General features: G+C 40.2%; 2 protein-coding genes across 2 annotated transcripts in view; both read left to right on the top strand.

Annotated features, from left to right (window-relative positions):
• The first annotated feature begins 509 nt into the window (after positions 1–509).
• Positions 510–13,602, top strand: prpf8 (pre-mRNA processing factor 8). Its single transcript, XM_016229304.1, has 42 exons — positions 510–615; positions 1,187–1,318; positions 1,405–1,573; positions 1,657–1,821; positions 2,020–2,238; positions 2,316–2,528; positions 2,605–2,730; positions 2,817–2,922; positions 3,011–3,201; positions 3,847–3,966; positions 4,050–4,359; positions 4,454–4,588; positions 4,709–4,838; positions 4,937–5,133; positions 5,231–5,437; positions 5,528–5,691; positions 5,783–5,909; positions 6,012–6,204; positions 6,676–6,863; positions 6,994–7,232; positions 7,340–7,486; positions 7,572–7,782; positions 7,865–7,981; positions 8,073–8,320; positions 8,436–8,615; positions 8,689–8,824; positions 8,938–9,107; positions 9,202–9,331; positions 9,419–9,565; positions 9,748–9,908; positions 10,066–10,257; positions 10,382–10,619; positions 10,721–10,849; positions 10,970–11,083; positions 11,191–11,364; positions 11,471–11,664; positions 11,770–12,009; positions 12,100–12,241; positions 12,342–12,482; positions 12,586–12,725; positions 12,837–13,039; positions 13,145–13,602. The coding sequence occupies exons 2-42, from the start codon at positions 1,198–1,200 to the stop codon at positions 13,297–13,299; spliced, it is 7,029 nt and encodes a 2,342-aa protein (XP_016084790.1). The 5' UTR covers positions 510–615; positions 1,187–1,197; the 3' UTR covers positions 13,300–13,602.
• A 2,075-nt stretch (positions 13,603–15,677) lies between these two features.
• Positions 15,678–19,288, top strand: part of LOC107548577 (RILP-like protein 1) — an 18,261-nt gene continuing 14,650 nt past the window's right edge. The window contains exons 1-3 of the mRNA XM_016229305.1: positions 15,678–16,380; positions 17,146–17,269; positions 18,739–18,860. Of these exons, the coding sequence (XP_016084791.1) occupies positions 15,919–16,380; positions 17,146–17,269; positions 18,739–18,860 (708 nt within the window). The 5' untranslated portion in view covers positions 15,678–15,918. The remainder of the gene's footprint in view (positions 16,381–17,145; positions 17,270–18,738; positions 18,861–19,288) is intronic.

Below are 19,288 nucleotides of genomic sequence, written 5' to 3'. Positions count from 1 at the left end.
ATTATGTGATACATTGATAATATCTCAATATAAAAATATTAAATGTGTGTAATTTTCGCATAATTTGTTATACTTGTTTAATACATTTTAAAAACATCAACACATATTTAATCTGTTTTACCAATTTCTAACTTAAAATTCAGTAAAATGGCTTTAATACAAAAATGTTTCAAATTTTATTCGCTAGTGACTCAATTTGCGACGAGTAAATTCTACTGCACTAAACAGCTTGATTTGCTTGATCTTTGTTTGTATCTCGTCTCTGGTTATGAACATAGTCTCTCTTTCTCCTGAATTTTTTCTCTATTCATTCAATAAAATAGTCATGGAACAATATTAAACAGAATACAAATGAAAAGAATACAACGAGTTTCACAAGGACAAATGCATTTTTTTAATGTATATCCGGTGTCGCATCCGGAAGTTTGGCCTTACGTATTTTCTTACGTTTGTTGTCGTAAAACACATAATTTCCGTTGAAGCGGAGTCCTCCTGATACGCAATACGTATTCGTGAATCGCAAGACCATACGCACAACGTGCATGCTACGCCATTCCGCTGAGCACAAACCCAGCACACAACTACATTGACTGGCGAGAAACCGCTTTTAATATAGTAAGTTTTATTGTTCTATGCGAGAACGTTAAGCTTTTTATTTGCCTATTTTAAAATAAGTATCACAGTTTTCTTGGTAATGCTAGTTTGCGGAAACAGTTTGCTTATTGTATAATATGTAGGAAGCTAAGCTAACATGCTAACTCCTGCTTTATTAAAACCGTAAAAACGGCTGCATATATCCATATCATAAATGTGCGAATATTAGTTTGACCTTCAAAATATTTAAAAATGTATCTATTACTTAGGGTTTATATGGTGTCTTTAATGAATAAAAAGTGGTTTGCTAGTTTCGGTACGATAGGAAACAATTCAGGCGCGATAACCAAGTTAGTCAGTGAAGTTCATTGTTGTGGTTTAGATATATAACGGTTTGCTCAAATAGTAGCGTTTTAATTCGGATTTCTTTTTATTTCCTACAGATTTGGCTTTTAGATCTCACTTAGTTCACGTTGTGGTTCTGTGAATGACCTCGTAGTGGAGTGTTAAATTTTATTAGTCTTAAACGTGTTTCAGTTCTCATGCTTTGCAGTTTGATCTCATATTTTGTGCTTTACTGTTTTCCTTGCAGAACACGCTGCCATGGCAGCTGCATTCCCCTACAGAGGTGTGCCTGTAACAATGCCTCCAGGTGTTCCTCCACCTCCTCCTGCTGTTGCTCCAGTACCAGATTACATGACTGAGGAGAAACTGCAAGAGAAAGGTGTGTTTTCATGGGTGATCATGGACTTAGTGTTTGCTTTGTGTACTCTTATTGTTTAGTGACGTGATTTGTTTTTTTTGCTGTAGCTCGGAAATGGCAGCAGCTTCAGGCCAAACGCTACTCAGAGAAGAGGAAATTTGGCTTTGTGGATGCTCAGAAAGAGGACATGCCACCTGAGCATGTGCGCAAAATCATCAGGGATCATGGTGACATGACGAACAGAAAATTTCGGCATGACAAGAGGGTCTACCTTGGGTAAGAACATTTGTGTTATTGACTAGGCAACTGATATTTATGTATGTTCATTATTAAAAGTATACGTTGCTTTTTGTTTGCAGAGCCTTGAAATATATGCCCCATGCAGTGCTCAAACTGCTGGAGAACATGCCCATGCCCTGGGAGCAGATCAGAGATGTTCCTGTGCTCTACCACATTACTGGTGCCATTTCCTTTGTAAATGAAATCCCATGGGTGATTGAGCCGGTGTACATTTCTCAGTGGGGGTAGGTGATGATGACATGACTTTCAGAGCAGAGATTGAAACTTTCGGGCTCTACATTTTGTGAAAAAATATATTTTATTCTGATAAATGTGATGCCGTTTTGAAAGCTCCAGATTTGCTTGTTTGCAGGGCTGCACAAAAATAGTTTTATATATTTGTATGGCTGCAATAATTACAAAGTCCCCCCCGCCCCCCACAGCACGATGTGGATCATGATGCGTCGTGAGAAGCGAGACAGACGGCACTTTAAGCGCATGCGTTTTCCCCCATTTGATGATGAAGAGCCTCCATTGGATTATGCGGACAACATCCTGGATGTTGAGCCTCTGGAGGCTATTCAGATGGAGCTGGACCCTGAGGAGGACTCCTCTGTGGCAGAATGGTTATATGAGCATCAACCTCTGAAAGATACCACAAAGTGAGTGTTTATGACGGGTGTACAAAAAATATGGTTTCTAGTTTCTTTTGGTCATGATTTATCTTTTCCTTCCACAGATATGTGAACGGGACCACATACAGACGCTGGCAATTCACTTTACCAATGATGTCTACTCTGTATCGATTGGCTAATCAGTTGCTTACAGACTTGGTGGATAAAAACTACTTCTACTTGTTCGACTTGAAGGCTTTCTTCACCTCTAAAGCGTTGAACATGGCCATTCCAGGGGGACCCAAATTTGAGCCTCTTGTCAGAGACATTAACCTCCAGTATGTACCATGTACTGTAGCATAATTGACCATTACGTTTTATTTTCTCCAGAAGTCTAACTTGGTTTGTGTTTAGGGATGAAGACTGGAATGAGTTCAACGACATCAACAAGATCATCATCAGACAACCAATCAGGACAGAATACAAAATTGCATTCCCTTACCTATACAACAACCTGCCACATCATGTGCATCTCACCTGGTATGAAACTTCATCATGCCTACAGTTTTATCATTCTACACAAATTTTCTTTTTGCTGAACTAATGATTTGTGATTGTCCATGCAGGTACCACACACCAAACGTGGTGTTCATCAAGACTGAGGATCCAGATCTGCCCGCCTTCTACTTTGATCCTCTGATCAACCCCATCTCTCATAGGCACTCCGTCAAGGTTAGAAGTTCAACTGTTTAATTAAATTGTGCTTGTAAGTTTCCCGATTTCTTCTCACATTAATTGCAAGCTTCTGTTTTCTCCATAGAGCCAAGAGCCACTGCCAGATGATGATGAGGAGTTTGAACTGCCTGAGTATGTTGAGCCATTACTGAAGGAGACGCCTCTCTATACTGACAACACAGCCAATGGAATTGCGCTGTTGTGGGCACCTCGTCCATTTAATCTTCGCTCAGGAAGAACCAGACGAGCCATTGATGTGCCTCTCATCAAAAACTGGTTCGTATTGAACAGTATTCTTTATTTGCACACCAAAAGGGGCCGTTCTCAAAGAACACATTTTTACAATCTACTGTGCTGCTTTTGCATTTATCTATGTAAATATGCTCTTGAGGGACGTCTTTGAGTGTTGCACTCACGTTTTGCATTTTTTGCAGCATCTCACACATAACTTGGCATTTTAAAAACTTCATTTAAGCTAAACGTAAAAAAAAAAATGCATTTCTAGGCCTTGATTTTTTCCCCCCACAATTCGCTGCCCTGCATCTCATATTTTTAACCTCAAAAACGCATTTTGCATGAATTACCCCTAACACATGTAGGGTTTGTTTAAATATTGGGCAGTCTTGGCCTAATGGAAAGAGAGTCGGACTTGTAACCCGAAGGGTGTGGGTTCGAGTCTCAGGTCCAGCAGGAATTGTCGGTGGGGGGAGTGAATAACCAGCACTCTCTCCACCTTCAATACCACGACTGAGGTGAGACCAAGTCCAAGTGTGTGTATGGTGACCACCATACTGTGTGTATGGTGCACCATACTTGGCCACACCTCACTTCACTTTCACTTTTCACTTTCAAATATTAAGAGACCATACAAGAAGACTATAATTTCTGAATGGAGGCTCTTGTTTGTCCAAACACCTTTAGGTATCGTGAGCATTGTCCTGCGGGCCAGCCTGTGAAGGTACGTGTGTCTTACCAGAAGCTCCTGAAGTACTACGTGCTGAATGCTCTAAAACACAGACCACCTAAGGCACAGAAAAAGAGGTGAGAATACTATTCCAGAGCTTGTTCCATTGAAAATGTTGATGCATTTAATAATGGTTGTATTTCCCTTTTATCTTCTTTAGATACCTGTTCCGCTCTTTCAAGGCCACCAAATTCTTCCAGTCCACAAAGCTGGATTGGGTAGAAGTCGGTCTACAGGTGTGCCGGCAGGGCTACAACATGCTGAACCTGCTGATTCACAGAAAGAACCTAAATTACCTGCACTTGGACTACAACTTCAACTTGAAGCCTGTGAAAACCCTCACCACAAAGGAACGTAAGAAGTCTAGATTCGGGAATGCGTTCCACTTGTGCCGTGAGGTTCTGCGTTTGAGCAAGCTTGTGGTGGACAGCCATGTGCAGTACAGGCTTGGCAATGTTGACGCTTTCCAGGTATAAAATACCATAATGAATGCAGTTTCTATGTAGCTAATTGTTATTATTGTTTCATTAAAGTCTTCACTAAAGTCTTTTATTTACCTTGTAGCTGTCAGATGGACTGCAGTACATCTTCGCCCATGTTGGTCAATTGACTGGCATGTACCGCTACAAGTACAAGCTCATGAGGCAGATCAGAATGTGCAAAGATCTGAAGCATCTCATCTACTACCGCTTCAACACAGTGAGTAACACTCAATTCAACCAAATACATCATTTTGTGAAGTAAATTATTTACCTGTGATTGGGCTTTGGTGAATTGATGCTATCTATGCCTTGCATCTAAAGTGACCTGTTTTTATAGGGCCCAGTCGGAAAAGGTCCAGGCTGTGGGTTCTGGGCTCCAGGATGGAGAGTCTGGCTGTTCTTCATGAGAGGAATCACTCCTCTTCTAGAGCGGTGGCTTGGCAATCTTCTGGCCAGGCAGTTTGAGGGTAAACTGAGCTTTTATAAATATGTAAAAAGCATGTAGAAAGATGTAGTAACATTTTCAAGGATAACAAATACTAATTCATTGTGTAATTCTGTTTAGGTCGACACTCCAAGGGTGTTGCAAAGACTGTGACCAAACAGCGTGTGGAATCTCACTTTGATCTGGAGCTGAGAGCTGCTGTGATGCATGACATCCTGGATATGATGCCTGAGGGTATCAAGCAGAACAAGGCCAGAACCATCTTGCAGCATCTCAGCGAGTCATGGAGATGCTGGAAGGCCAACATCCCTTGGAAGGTACATTTTTGTTCAAAGCTTTTTGCTACCTACTAATGGTATATGATTCAATTTGGAAGTTTATCATTAAGGGGTTTTTATGACTTATTTTTTTCAGGTTCCTGGGCTTCCAACCCCCATTGAGAACATGATTCTCCGCTACGTGAAGGCCAAAGCTGACTGGTGGACCAACACAGCCCACTACAACCGTGAGAGAATCAGAAGAGGAGCCACTGTGGATAAGACTGTGTGCAAGAAGAACCTGGGACGTCTCACTCGACTCTATCTAAAGGCGGAGCAGGAGAGACAGCACAATTACCTGAAGGTATGTTTTTTTGGGGTAACAAAAAATGTCTTTGAACAGGCTGCTGTTACTGATAAAGAACACAAAGAGTGGTGTTTTTTTATCTTATAGGATGGACCTTACATCACAGCTGAGGAGGCCGTGGCCATCTACACCACCACAGTGCACTGGTTGGAGAGTCGTCGTTTCTCTCCGATCCCCTTCCCTCCTCTGTCTTACAAACATGACACTAAGCTGCTCATCCTGGCTTTGGAGAGACTCAAGGAGGCTTACAGGTCAGGCCAGTCCCATAAAAGCAAGCTGAGTGGATGGACTGGTTTTGTCTAGATGTTTGCATTTTTTCTGACTTTGCTTTCTTTTATCTAGTGTGAAGTCGAGGCTGAACCAGTCACAGCGTGAGGAGTTGGGTCTGATTGAGCAGGCCTATGACAACCCTCATGAGGCTCTGTCCAGAATCAAACGTCACCTCCTCACTCAGAGAGCGTTCAAAGAGGTTTGCACACATTCATTTTAGCATACTTCATATTACAACAAGAGTTCTCCTAGCCCGTTACTGGTCCTAGCCTGCGTCTAAAGTGGTTCTTTTTCTCTCTAGGTGGGCATCGAGTTCATGGACCTTTACAGTCACTTGGTGCCGGTTTATGATGTTGAGCCTCTGGAAAAGATTACCGACGCATACCTGGATCAGTACCTCTGGTACGAAGCAGACAAGCGCAGACTTTTTCCACCCTGGATTAAACCAGCTGATACAGAGCCGCCTCCACTGCTGGTGTACAAATGGTGCCAAGGTGAGAGAGATTTTTGATGGGTGATATCTGTGAAAGCAGGGGGGCCAATATAAAGCTGAAATGCATACAAGGCTATAATAGAGTATTACAGTGTTGTAGTGTTGTCAAAAGTCGTTACTGAAATAAAAAAAATGGGAGCGTTTTAAAGCTGCATCTATCGGAGGATCTGTCTATGAGCAGATATATTAGGGATCCGCTGATAGACGTGGCTTTCAAATGCTCCCGTGTGTATCTGTGTAAGCCCTCGGTGAAGAGCGTGAAGCGATGATCATTGTAACCAATCACAGACATAATTTTTGAGAGCATGAACACAGTGGCCAATCATAGGTGTTTAAGAATCCACTCAAAATGTTTTCGGAAATACTGGTATCGTCACATTTTTTAAATTTCAGTACCGACTGTTACCAAAGTTGGTACTTTTGACAACGCTACAGTGTCTAATTATATTGCTAATTTTTAATTGTCTTCTAGGAATCAACAACCTGCAGGATGTGTGGGAGACGGCAGAAGGAGAATGCAACGTCATGCTGGAGTCTCGCTATGAGAAGATGTATGAGAAGATTGACTTGACACTGCTGAACAGGCTTCTACGTCTCATAGTTGATCATAACATTGCCGATTACATGACGGCCAAAAACAACGTTGTCATTAACTATAAGGTCTGTTTATTGCGTGTGTAATACAGTTTGAAAAAGTCATATTTCTCTCTTAATGCTTTTGAGAAGTCTTATTAGAAATTTCCTTTCATTGCTCTGTTTGAATTTAGATATCTGTATTTTCTCTTAACAGGACATGAACCACACAAATTCGTATGGTATCATCCGTGGCCTGCAGTTTGCCTCTTTCATTGTGCACTACTATGGGCTGGTGATGGACCTGCTGGTGCTGGGTCTGCACAGAGCCAGTGAGATGGCTGGACCGCCTCAGATGCCCAATGACTTCCTCAGCTTCCAGGACACGGCCACTGAGAGTGCCCATCCTATACGTCTATACTGCAGATACATAGACCGCATTCACATCTTTTTCAGGTTAGTAATGCAGATAAAAAAAGTCTTCCTGTTGTGAAGTATTGAGATTTATTTCCAAACATTGCTGTTGTACAAGTTTTATGAACTTGTGTTTTTGCTGTGTATAGGTTCTCTGCTGATGAGGCGAGAGATCTGATCCAGAGGTACTTGACAGAGCACCCAGACCCCAACAATGAGAACATTGTTGGCTACAACAATAAGAAATGCTGGCCTCGAGATGCTAGGATGAGACTGATGAAACATGATGTGAACTTGTAAGCGCTCTAGACTTTTGTCTTTCTGAACCTCTTGATGAAGAGAAAAATGCATATGAAATGATTGATTTCCTTATCACAACAGGGGCCGTGCTGTGTTTTGGGACATCAAGAATCGCCTGCCTCGTTCTGTGACCACAATTCAGTGGGAGAACAGCTTTGTGTCAGTGTATAGCAAGGACAACCCCAACCTACTCTTCAACATGTGTGGCTTTGAGTGTCGTATCCTCCCCAAGTGCCGCACTAGTTATGAGGAGTTTACGCACAAAGATGGAGTGTGGAATTTGCAGAATGAGGTAAGCAGAATAACAAACTACTGAAAAAATAACTGTTGGCAATGTCAGAAAGGATGTTGGATAGATGTGTGTTGATTTTTAGGTAACAAAGGAAAGGACAGCACAGTGTTTCCTGCGTGTAGATGATGAGTCCATGCAGAGGTTCCACAACAGAGTGCGACAGATTCTGATGGCTTCTGGGTCCACCACCTTCACCAAGGTATGAGCCCTGAACCTTAGCATCAAAACAGCCACAACAAACTTGTATTTCCCATTTTACACATGGTTTTACATAATGTTGCTCTTCTCAGATTGTGAACAAGTGGAACACTGCTCTGATTGGTCTGATGACATACTTCCGTGAAGCTGTGGTCAACACTCAAGAGCTTTTAGACCTGCTGGTGAAGTGTGAGAATAAGATCCAAACCCGTATCAAGATTGGATTGAACTCCAAAATGCCTAGTCGTTTCCCTCCTGTGGTGTTTTACACCCCTAAGGAGTTGGGAGGACTGGGAATGCTTTCCATGGGACACGTACTGATTCCACAGTCTGACCTTAGGTAAGTTATTTGCATTTTTTTTTTCTTACTGTTTCCCTTATTAGCAACTTCATGGAAATTAATAAGCATCCACAGATGCAGGCGATTGATTTAAAGTTCTTCTGTGTTTGCTCAGGTGGTCCAAACAGACTGATGTGGGCATCACTCATTTCCGCTCCGGTATGAGTCATGAGGAGGATCAGTTGATTCCTAATCTGTACCGCTACATCCAGCCATGGGAGAGCGAGTTCATTGACTCCCAGAGAGTTTGGGCCGAATACGCCCTCAAACGACAAGAGGCCATTGCTCAGAACAGGTACTGTCCTCTTAACCAAACCTAGTTAATTTGATGGGTTCATTCTTATTAAAATGATTTTGTTACTCTTCAGACGTTTGACACTGGAGGATCTGGAGGACTCCTGGGACAGAGGTATTCCACGCATCAACACACTCTTCCAGAAGGACAGACACACTCTGGCTTATGACAAGGGCTGGAGAGTCAGAACAGACTTCAAACAGTACCAGGTAAAAGTCTTTCCTTCTGGGAAACATGAATTGCATGCCAAAAGCAGTACCAGACATCACTTAGATTTATTTTGGTTGTTTTTTTTAATAAAGGTTTTTGATTGTGTTTTCAGGTGTTGAAGCAAAATCCATTCTGGTGGACTCACCAGAGACATGATGGGAAATTGTGGAATTTAAACAACTACCGTACCGACATGATCCAGGCACTTGGAGGCGTGGAAGGCATTCTTGAGCATACGCTTTTCAAGGGAACCTACTTCCCCACCTGGGAGGGTCTCTTTTGGTAGGACCTTTTATGTTGACGCATCCAGTATAGATAACTCAATTTTATATGATGGTTTTAAGATTCAATAACTCATCATTTTGATCTCTTATAGGGAGAAGGCCAGTGGTTTCGAAGAGTCCATGAAATGGAAGAAACTCACCAATGCTCAGAGATCTGGTCTGAACCAGATTCCTAATCGACGATTCACCTTGTGGTGGTCTCCTACAATCAACCGAGCCAATGTATGTCTATGAAAAGCTGTTGCAATTAGAGCAATTAATTCCTCACTCCTCTTTTTTTGAGACTCACTCATTCTTTTGTTCTCGTAGGTATATGTGGGTTTCCAAGTGCAGTTGGACCTCACTGGAATCTTCATGCATGGTAAAATCCCAACTCTCAAGATCTCTCTGATCCAGATCTTCAGAGCTCACTTGTGGCAGAAGATTCATGAGAGCGTTGTCATGGATCTCTGTCAGGTAAAAAGATGTGCTTCCTTTAAATGGATCAGGGTATTATGCATTGAATAATACTCTTGCTTATTTAACAGGACTGTTCTGTATAAACTGTTTGTGTGGTTTCACACTTTAAGATGAACTGTTACTAACAATTTGCTTATTTAGAAGAGTGCAATCAGTAAACCTTTGTTTGCTCTGTGTAGGTGTTTGACCAAGAGCTGGATGCTTTGGAGATCGAGACTGTCCAGAAAGAGACAATCCATCCCAGGAAGTCTTACAAAATGAATTCCTCCTGTGCTGACATTCTGTTGTTTGCCTCCTACAAGTGGAATGTCTCTCGCCCCTCGCTTCTAGCAGACTCCAAGTATGTCTGATTGATATTAATGAATACATTGATTTCTAATATATCAGAAGGAAGATGAAAACATGTCACACATAATGCACACATGTAAAATCCATATTGAAAATGTCACAGTCATGTTGTGTTGTGTGCTTAAGCTTTTTTAAAATTCTTTCTATAGGGATGTTATGGACAGCACCACCACACAGAAGTACTGGATTGACATTCAGCTCAGATGGGGTGACTATGACTCCCATGACATTGAGCGATACGCCAGGGCCAAGTTCTTGGACTACACCACTGACAACATGAGTATTTACCCATCACCCACTGGAGTACTGATTGCCATTGATCTGGCCTACAACCTTCACAGGTCAGTATTTTATAGCATATTGTCTAGGCAATTTATATCACAGTCAAGTAAAGCTTGGTTACACATCCCAAAAACAGCGACAGAGCAGCAAGTACTTATGATTTGCTTCTTTCTCTCTCTACAGTGCTTATGGTAACTGGTTCCCTGGGGGCAAGCCCCTGATCCAACAGGCCATGGCGAAGATAATGAAGGCCAACCCAGCTCTGTATGTGCTGAGAGAGCGAATCCGCAAGGGTCTGCAACTCTACTCTTCAGAGCCCACTGAGCCTTACCTGTCTTCCCAGAACTACGGAGAACTCTTCTCCAACCAGATCATCTGGTTTGTGGATGACACCAATGTGTATAGAGTCACCATCCACAAGGCAAGTGAATTTAACATCATGAAGATGTCTCTTTTGGTGTTCATATTGTTTTCTCTATAGGTTGTGTGCCAGATATTTTAATCTTTCATTTCCCGTTTTAGACCTTTGAAGGTAACTTGACCACAAAACCAATCAATGGAGCCATTTTCATCTTCAACCCCAGAACTGGACAGCTTTTCCTGAAAATCATTCACACATCTGTATGGGCAGGACAAAAGCGTCTTGGACAGGTAAGTCTGTCACTCTGTGCTCTGTATTGTGTCTCCATGAGGTTACTGTGGTCTGCACAACGCAATCACTCATGTGGCTCAGTTTACGGAGTTATACATTTTGCATTTGTGTGTTTGTAGCTGGCTAAGTGGAAAACTGCTGAAGAAGTGGCTGCCCTGATCCGATCGCTGCCTGTTGAAGAGCAGCCCAAGCAGATTATTGTGACCAGGAAGGGCATGTTGGATCCTCTTGAGGTTAGAAATGCCCATTTAAACTGTTAAAGGCAAAGTAGCTGTGTTATAGCACTGGAAAGTTATTTAAAATGTTAACTTTTAGGTTAACAGCTGTCTGTTTTCCTCAGGTGCACTTGCTGGACTTCCCCAACATTGTAATCAAGGGCTCTGAGCTCCAGCTGCCCTTCCAGGCCTGTCTGAAAGTGGAGAAGTTTGGAGACCTCATTCTGAAGGCCACAGAGCCTCAGATGGTCCTGTTCAATCTGTATGACGACTGGCTGAAGACCATCTCCTCTTACACTGTAAATCTAGCTCTTATCCTATAGTTTTGACCTGCTGAAATTATTAGTAGCTTCTTAAACTGGTCATTACTACGATGTCTAAAGCTAGTATGTTTTTGTTGCCTAGGCATTCTCTCGTTTGATCTTAATCCTGAGAGCACTTCACGTCAACAACGACCGTGCTAAAGTTATCCTGAAGCCCGATAAAACCACAATCACTGAGCCGCACCACATCTGGCCTACACTGACTGATGAAGAGTGGATCAAAGTGGAGGTGCAACTCAAAGATCTCATCCTGGCTGACTATGGCAAGAAGAACAAGTGAGTACTAGATAATAAATGCTGACTTGTGAGTGCATATGGAAAATGCATATAGATGTGAAATTTTCCTCTTTTCAGATGTTAATTTTGTTGACTTCTCCACAGTGTGAATGTGGCATCTTTGACCCAGTCTGAAATCAGGGACATCATCCTGGGTATGGAGATCTCCGCTCCATCCCAGCAGAGACAGCAGATCGCTGAGATCGAGAAGCAGACCAAGGAGCAGTCTCAGCTAACAGCCACACAAACTCGCACTGTCAACAAACACGGAGATGAGATTATCACCTCCACCACCAGCAACTACGAGACGCAGACCTTCTCTTCCAAAACTGAATGGAGAGTTAGGTGTGGAAAGTTTTCCCTGTTACTCATTGTCTTTATAGTTGTTAAAACACAGCTAGACTTTGTTTTTAAACACTCTTCCTGATCTCACAGGGCGATCTCTGCTGCCAACTTGCACTTACGTACTAACCACATCTATGTGTCATCGGATGACATTAAAGAAACTGGCTACACTTACATCCTGCCCAAGAACGTTCTGAAAAAGTTCATCTGCATCTCGGATCTGCGTGCTCAGGTTGGAATAACTGGCTTCTTAACATGTTTTCTCTCTTGAATCCTCTTAGTAGAATTCTAAACCTGAATTCTGCTTGCATCTATATTTTTTTCCCCTGTAGATTGCAGGTTATCTGTATGGAACCAGCCCTCCAGATAACCCTCAGGTAAAGGAAATCCGCTGCATCGTGATGGTGCCACAGTGGGGTACGCATCAGACCGTTCACCTGCCCAACCAGCTGCCACAACACGAGTACTTGAAGGTAAGCAGTTTACACACATGCTTATGTCTGTAGTTTGGTGTATTCAGCAGTCTACGTCTTCACAGTTGTATCAATCCAATTGAATGCCTCTTGAATTTCATAGGAAATGGAGCCTCTTGGATGGATCCATACACAGCCCAATGAATCGCCCCAGCTCTCTCCTCAAGATGTAACCACCCATGCAAAGGTCATGGCTGACAACCCATCCTGGGATGGCGAGAAGACTATCATTATTACTTGCAGGTACAGTTTTAGCACACTAATGCACTGTGGCTGCATTCTTAACATCCCCGAGTGTAATGATTGGCCAGTGTCATGTATTCAGTGTTGCATTTGTGGGTTTTTCTTCTCTAGTTTCACCCCTGGTTCCTGCACGCTGACGGCCTACAAGCTGACTCCCAGTGGATATGAGTGGGGTCGACAAAACACAGATAAGGGAAATAACCCCAAAGGTTACTTGCCCTCTCACTACGAAAGAGTCCAAATGCTTTTGTCTGACCGTTTCCTTGGCTTCTTCATGGTGCCTGGCCAAGTCTCCTGGAACTACAACTTCATGGGTTAGCATAGCCTTTAAATAATTATACATTTTGAAGTGATTTTTCACATTTTGTAAATTGCAGATACAACATTGTGCTTTTCTAACCTCTCCCTTTTCATTCTAGGGGTTCGCCATGATCCCAACATGAAATATGACCTACAGTTGGCCAACCCGAAAGAGTTCTACCATGAAGTTCACAGGCCATCTCACTTCCTCAACTTTGCTTCTCTGCAGGAGGGTGAAATCTACAATGCTGATCGTGAAGATATGTATGCATAATAGTACAAACCGTGACTATATACAGTAAATACACCCAACAGGCTAAAGCAATGTTTTTGTAATATTTTGTCACCAAGACTCACTCTATACTGTTTGCAGTAATGTAAATGCTTAGAAACTCAAAGCATGTCATCTGTTTATTGCTTTATCATAATTCCCTGGCATTGAGTTGATTATGCACATTGCTGAAAGCACATTTTGTGCTTGCTTTCTGAATGAATTCTCATCTAAAAATCTGTACCCTTTTTCGTAATTGTTTGTAGTACTTTGTGTTTTTTATTACTCTAGAATAATTTGTCTGTATCCTGTAGCTTGTTGTGCATCTGTTATGTACACTGTAGTTTGGGTTTAAATAAAGATTGCCACTTTTATAAGAATTTGAGCTTGATCTCATTGTCATTTCTGTTGGTTTCATGGATTAAATCATTAGTGTGTCCACTGAAGGAACATTAGCTGTTCTATCTAAAGAGCAAGGACACTATGCCTTCAGAGCAAACCAATCTGCATGCATATGTTCCAGTCCACTGAGCAGCTCAGCCCTGAACATATATGGCAAGTTGTTTTCACATTTATTCCTTAAAGTGACTAATTGGATAAATTCATTAAAATGGCAGTACATTGTGACTAATGCTTAATGATGCACAAAAACATTGTCAGCAAATACAACGGGTTCTGGTCACAGTACTGTCATGATTGCTTGTTAAAAACTGACACGGAAACGAAAAATGTTGAATAAATTTTTTTTTTTGTGCACAAAGTATTCTCATAGGTTTATGAAATTAAGGTGTAACCAGTGATGTCACATGGGCTGTTTTAATGATGTTCTTGCTACCTTTCTGGTCCTTGAATGCGGTAGTTGCATTGCTGTCTATGCAGGTTCAGAAAGCTCTGGGATTACATTAAAAATATCTTGATTTGTATTCAAGATGTGGTTTTGGAATGACATGAGGGTGAGTAATAAATAATAAATTTTATTTTTGAGTGAACTATTCCTTTTATGTGCTTTGAGATCCATAAATGCAGTGCCAATGATGACCGAAAAGAACCAAGTACATTATCTTTATTGCCATTATCTAGCAGCTCTGTTTCTGTTGGATTACCTGAATGGAGTTTCGCTTCTGATTCCTATGACCTTGTAAACATGCACAGGAGAGCAATAACGGCTGCCGTGATTTCACAGTTAAATTTCTTAAATATTTTCCCAGTTATTTCTAGTATCCATTTCAGGATTCATAGAAGCAGATCAGTAGACATTAGCCATGTAGACAGCAGTGTTGGGAGAGTAACGCATTACTTAGTAACGTGTTACTGTAATTTGATAATTACAGTAACAAGATGGGCGAGTGCTGGTGCGGGCGGGTAGACACTCGTGTGTGTGTGTGTGTGTGCTGGATGTGGGAAAATAAAAATGATTCATGGGACTCCCGCTAAATAGAAATATCTAAACATAAAATATCTAAAACAAATAAATCGTTATGCATTTGTTGCACAAAAGCAACATGAACTAATATAAAATATAAACTTTAACAGGTGCAAGCTTAAGCAGACATTCTATTTAGGCTATAACGCGTGTTTGCAGCATTGAGCAATGCAGTGCTGAAATTTGCGTGCTCACGAATTCTCTCATTATAACACACGAATTGCACCATGAGATGTCTTTTAGAGATTATAAATGCAGCGCTCTTTGCTGGCATTCTGCCTTGCCAAACCATGCATGCAGCAGCCGTTTGCTTTAGTTAAAAATAACAGTGTTCTGTGAATGTTGACGCTTAAATAACAAATATTTATCGGGAGCGTGTATGCTGGTATTTCATAAATTTCATGGAGAAAAAAGTAACGCAACTAGTAATGTAACTAATTACTTTTGAAATAAAGTAATCAGAACAGTTACGTGATTACTTTTAAAAGGAGTAATTAGTAATTTGATTAAATTTTCAGAGTAACTTGCCCAACACTGGTAGACAGTAGCCTGTGTCCAAATTCTTGCAAGTTAACTTTTTATTAATTTTTTAGTATCTCACTACTAGTTAAGTTTTTTATTTTTTACTATGAAAGTAGTACTGATTGATTATTAGTTGTCTTTTTTATTAATTACATATGACATTACAAAAATCACTTGTACCTAAAGTAAAATAAGAAGTTTCACAGGTAATAATGAGGATATAGTGTCACAGACAGATACTAGTTGTTATTGGAACGACTAGTATTTAATGAGTAGTTACATGTGAAACTGAAACAGACTAAAAAGTAGTAGTAATTTAAAATCAAGTACTAACTGATGCTTGTTAGGGTTAATGTTAAGACAGCTTGCCATATGTGCTAGATATTAAAGCTCTCGGGTTGCATTGGTCAGAAAAGGAGGGAACAACCATGACAAAAAAGCACTGTGGGCTGTCATATAGACGTATCTCTGTTCAGCTACTTTTTATAAAAAGAATACTATGTATGCAAACATGCACGGCCATAATTGATCCAAATGTTAGTGACTTGGGCGTACATCTTCAGATTATGACATGCAACTCTTTACGCCGCATAGACATGTCGGTTTTATAGTTTATTCGTGTTTATTGGAGCGTATCAACAAAGGATGTAGTTACAAAACAAACTGAAGCGAAATGCATGCGTTTAAAAGTGAAACAAAAAAAGATCTGCGTTCGTTCTGTCAAGAGGAGTTTCGATTGTCGCTGTTCAAATTCAGGTTCATCTCAAGTCAAGTGCGTTATGGAGAATTGCGTGATAGCCGTCGAGGAAAACCAAAACGATATCGTCAAGACACATTCGTGTTTCGAGAGGACGTTTTCATCGATGACAGTGGACGATGTGTATGAAATCGCTAAAGCGGTGGGGGCAGAAGTGGAGAAGCTCATCGACAGCCATGGGAAGTCGAGTGTGGAGGGTCTGGTGTCTCACATGGTCAAAGTTTTGGAGCTCCTGGAGAGTTTCGCGGCAAGAAACCAAGCTCATAAATGTAAGGAAGAGGAACTATTGAAGGCGTTTGAGACGTTACAGATACAGCAGCAGAAGAAACGACATGTGAAGGAGTGCGACGAGTCCAGCAACAGTAACGTTACAGAGAGTGGGGTAAGAACATGGTCGACATGTCAACACGGTTACTGTAGCACGCTTTTTAAACTGCGTTTCAGATGTCTTGATAATGATGTGATCGAACATGTGTTTTAAATGTCATGGACGGAGCTGTTGTGTGGACAGAGTTGCTCTATATATAGGATAACGCCTTTAATCCAGATGGACTTTTGATTCGAATCGTGACACGTTGATCGATTGTAGGAAATGCCAATAGAGGGCACTTCCGGTCTCAATAAATGTCATTTTGGAGAACACCATGTACTATCCATTAGTGGTGGAAAATTTGAGCTTTATTTCTATGACTATGACCCCTTAAGCAGGTTAAATAATTACGCCAGTGTATGGCAACAAGTTACATCTTTTGTGTTATGAATGAGTCATTGAATCATTCAGTCCGATTAATCCAGTCGTCAAAGTAAACGTTAGTCAAATATTCGTGTCTAATCTACACCAAGCTATAATGAACACAATAATAACCTAAATGAATTATTAATTTCAAAATCATTATTTGTTCATTTCATTTACTAACAAGATGTCCAAGTCAAACATCTTCTAAAATAATACGATGCCTGGTTTTCTGTCCTGCATAGTTACATGAATACATGAATGATTTACAAGCCACTGTGTTCTCCAGTGACCTGTTAAATTGGTTAGGCTTTTGAAACTAAGGTCAGGGTGACACCTGGTAAGTCTTACTTAATGTGTTTGTGGTTTGAAAGGATTTTTGCAAAGATTCTGTTTTGATTTTTCCCCCTTAAGGACTGGCATCAGAAGGAGAGGAAGCTGAAGGTAAATGTAGAAGTGTTACAGTCCCAGGTGCAACAGCTCAAGAAAGAGAATCAGGAGCTTCTGGCCCGCTTACAATGCACACACTCCAAAGAAGGTAAAATTACCTGATGGTTAATTAACACATGAAATTGATAATTTAGTTCAAAATGTAATATCAATGCAATTGCCATCTCCATTTTAATAATAAACAAAATACACTTTCTAAAAGAAATCCATAATGTTTTCAGTTCAGAAGGTCAAATAAACAAACAAAAACGCCAGTTGGAATAATTCAAGTTCAATTCAATTGAAGTTTATTTGTATAGCGGTTTTCACGATGCAAATAGTTGCAAAGCAACTTTACAGCAAATTAAGTTTCTACAATATGAATGATTAAAAATAATAAAAGTTTAATTAGTGCCGTCAAATGATTAATCACGATTAATCGCATCCAAAATAAGTTTTTGTTTACATAATATATGTGTGTGCACTGTGTATATTTATTATGTATATATAAATACACACGCGTACAGTATATATTGAAAATATTTACATGTATATACATTTATATATTCATATTCTTATATTTTATATCATATATAAATATATTTAATATATAAACATATCATATTTTAAATATATACATGCACGTGTTTGTATTTATATATACATAATACATATACACAGTAAACACACATATATTATGTAAAACAAAAACCTTTATTTTGGATGCGATTAATCACGATTAATCGTTTGACAGCACTAATTTTAATGAAATACCATTAGCGACAGATCTTCTCTTCTATACTGTGACATACATCTGAGTTTTACAGATTATTGAAAAGGAAGAAATGTAGGGTGGGACTTGGTTCTATGCATCAGTTGTTGATTGTGGTTGTTGAACTCAAAAATGAAGGCAGATGAATGTGAGCTTGCAGCTGGTTTTAAAAAAGGTCTGAAATGTAATATTACTGAATAAAATGGAGAAGTCTGGCATATGTCACCAAAGGCAAGTTTGTCGTTTTCACTGAAAGATCCAGTGATTAAAAATTATGAGATCAGCATTTTGTTTAAAATAAAATAAAATTAAAATAAATACATTTGAAAAAATTAATCATTCACAGTAAGATCTATACAATGCATTTAGGGTAATTTTCTTAAAATACACATAACACATTTGTTATCACACATCATCATAAAATGTGTATTTTTTTAAGGTAATTTTTATCCAAAGGCCTAAATGGTTTTATAATTTTCCTTGTCATTGTTATGTACAGTATAAAGTTCAAAATGTAATTGCTTGTGCTTTAAAAAGTCATGAGATCTCTCAGATAAGATGTTATTTCTATCCATATATCAGAGAAATACAGCTTCTCGGAGCATATGAGCTCTCATTTTCGGAGAGTTATATTTCAGACTGAATAAAGCTGGGTTTATCTCTTTTACGGGAGGGGTTATTCTCTTTCATTTATTACTGTCAACTCAGTAGTCAGGAATGCTGTTAGATTTGGTCATTCTCATCTTAGAAAATTGTTTGCATAGACTATTTTAAAATATCACCATACATTTGCTTCCTTTTTCTAGACCGCACACAGCGTCAGGAACGAGAGGTGATGCTCAAGCTGAAGGAAGTGGTGGATAAGCAACGTGATGAGTTAAGAGCGAAAGGGCAGGAGATTTCCAGCATGTCCAAGGAAGTGGAAGCGGTATGGGTATGATATAACTGTACTGAGTTGCTCAAATGAATCTGAACCATGGGCTATTTTTAGAGAGACATTAAATCTTGCACTTAAAATGAAAGCAAACTTATATGTGCAAAAAAACAACAACTTAAAAATACATTAGGGAGTGTTTTCTTTATAAAAATTTTCAAATCTTTTTGATATGTCTTTCACTTGTCCCTTTAGAAATGAAAGCGTAACTGTGGTAACCAGGTTCACCCCCCCCACCCCACCCCCAGTAAAACAGACGGTACTGTTCTCTCCTTCGGACCTAGTTTAGCAGCTATCAAGGTTTTCTTTGTTGAATTTGGAACACAGTGTCAACAGTGTGTCACTCTGTTCCAAAATGTAGTTGCTCATGAATTGCATCAGAGGCATATAGCTGTGGTTTGGAGCTGAGGTTAATACTTTCC

The sequence above is a fragment of the Sinocyclocheilus grahami genome, unplaced genomic scaffold (genome assembly GCF_001515645.1).
Source record: "Sinocyclocheilus grahami isolate Dianchi unplaced genomic scaffold, SAMN03320097.WGS_v1.1 scaffold350.1, whole genome shotgun sequence".
Classification (NCBI taxonomy): domain Eukaryota; kingdom Metazoa; phylum Chordata; class Actinopteri; order Cypriniformes; family Cyprinidae; genus Sinocyclocheilus; species Sinocyclocheilus grahami.
This window is presented reverse-complemented; position numbering and strand designations above follow the sequence as displayed.

Excerpts from the sequence above, each read along its gene's own strand:
- prpf8 (XM_016229304.1), top strand. The coding sequence starts at position 1,198 with ATGGCAGCTGCATTCCCCTACAGAGGTGTGCCTGTAACAATGCCTCCA. Across the intron at positions 1,574-1,656 it reads GACAAGAGGGTCTACCTTGG|AGCCTTGAAATATATGCCCC; the intron begins GTAAGAACATTT and ends TTTTGTTTGCAG. Across the intron at positions 5,910-6,011 it reads CTCAGAGAGCGTTCAAAGAG|GTGGGCATCGAGTTCATGGA; the intron begins GTTTGCACACAT and ends TTTTCTCTCTAG.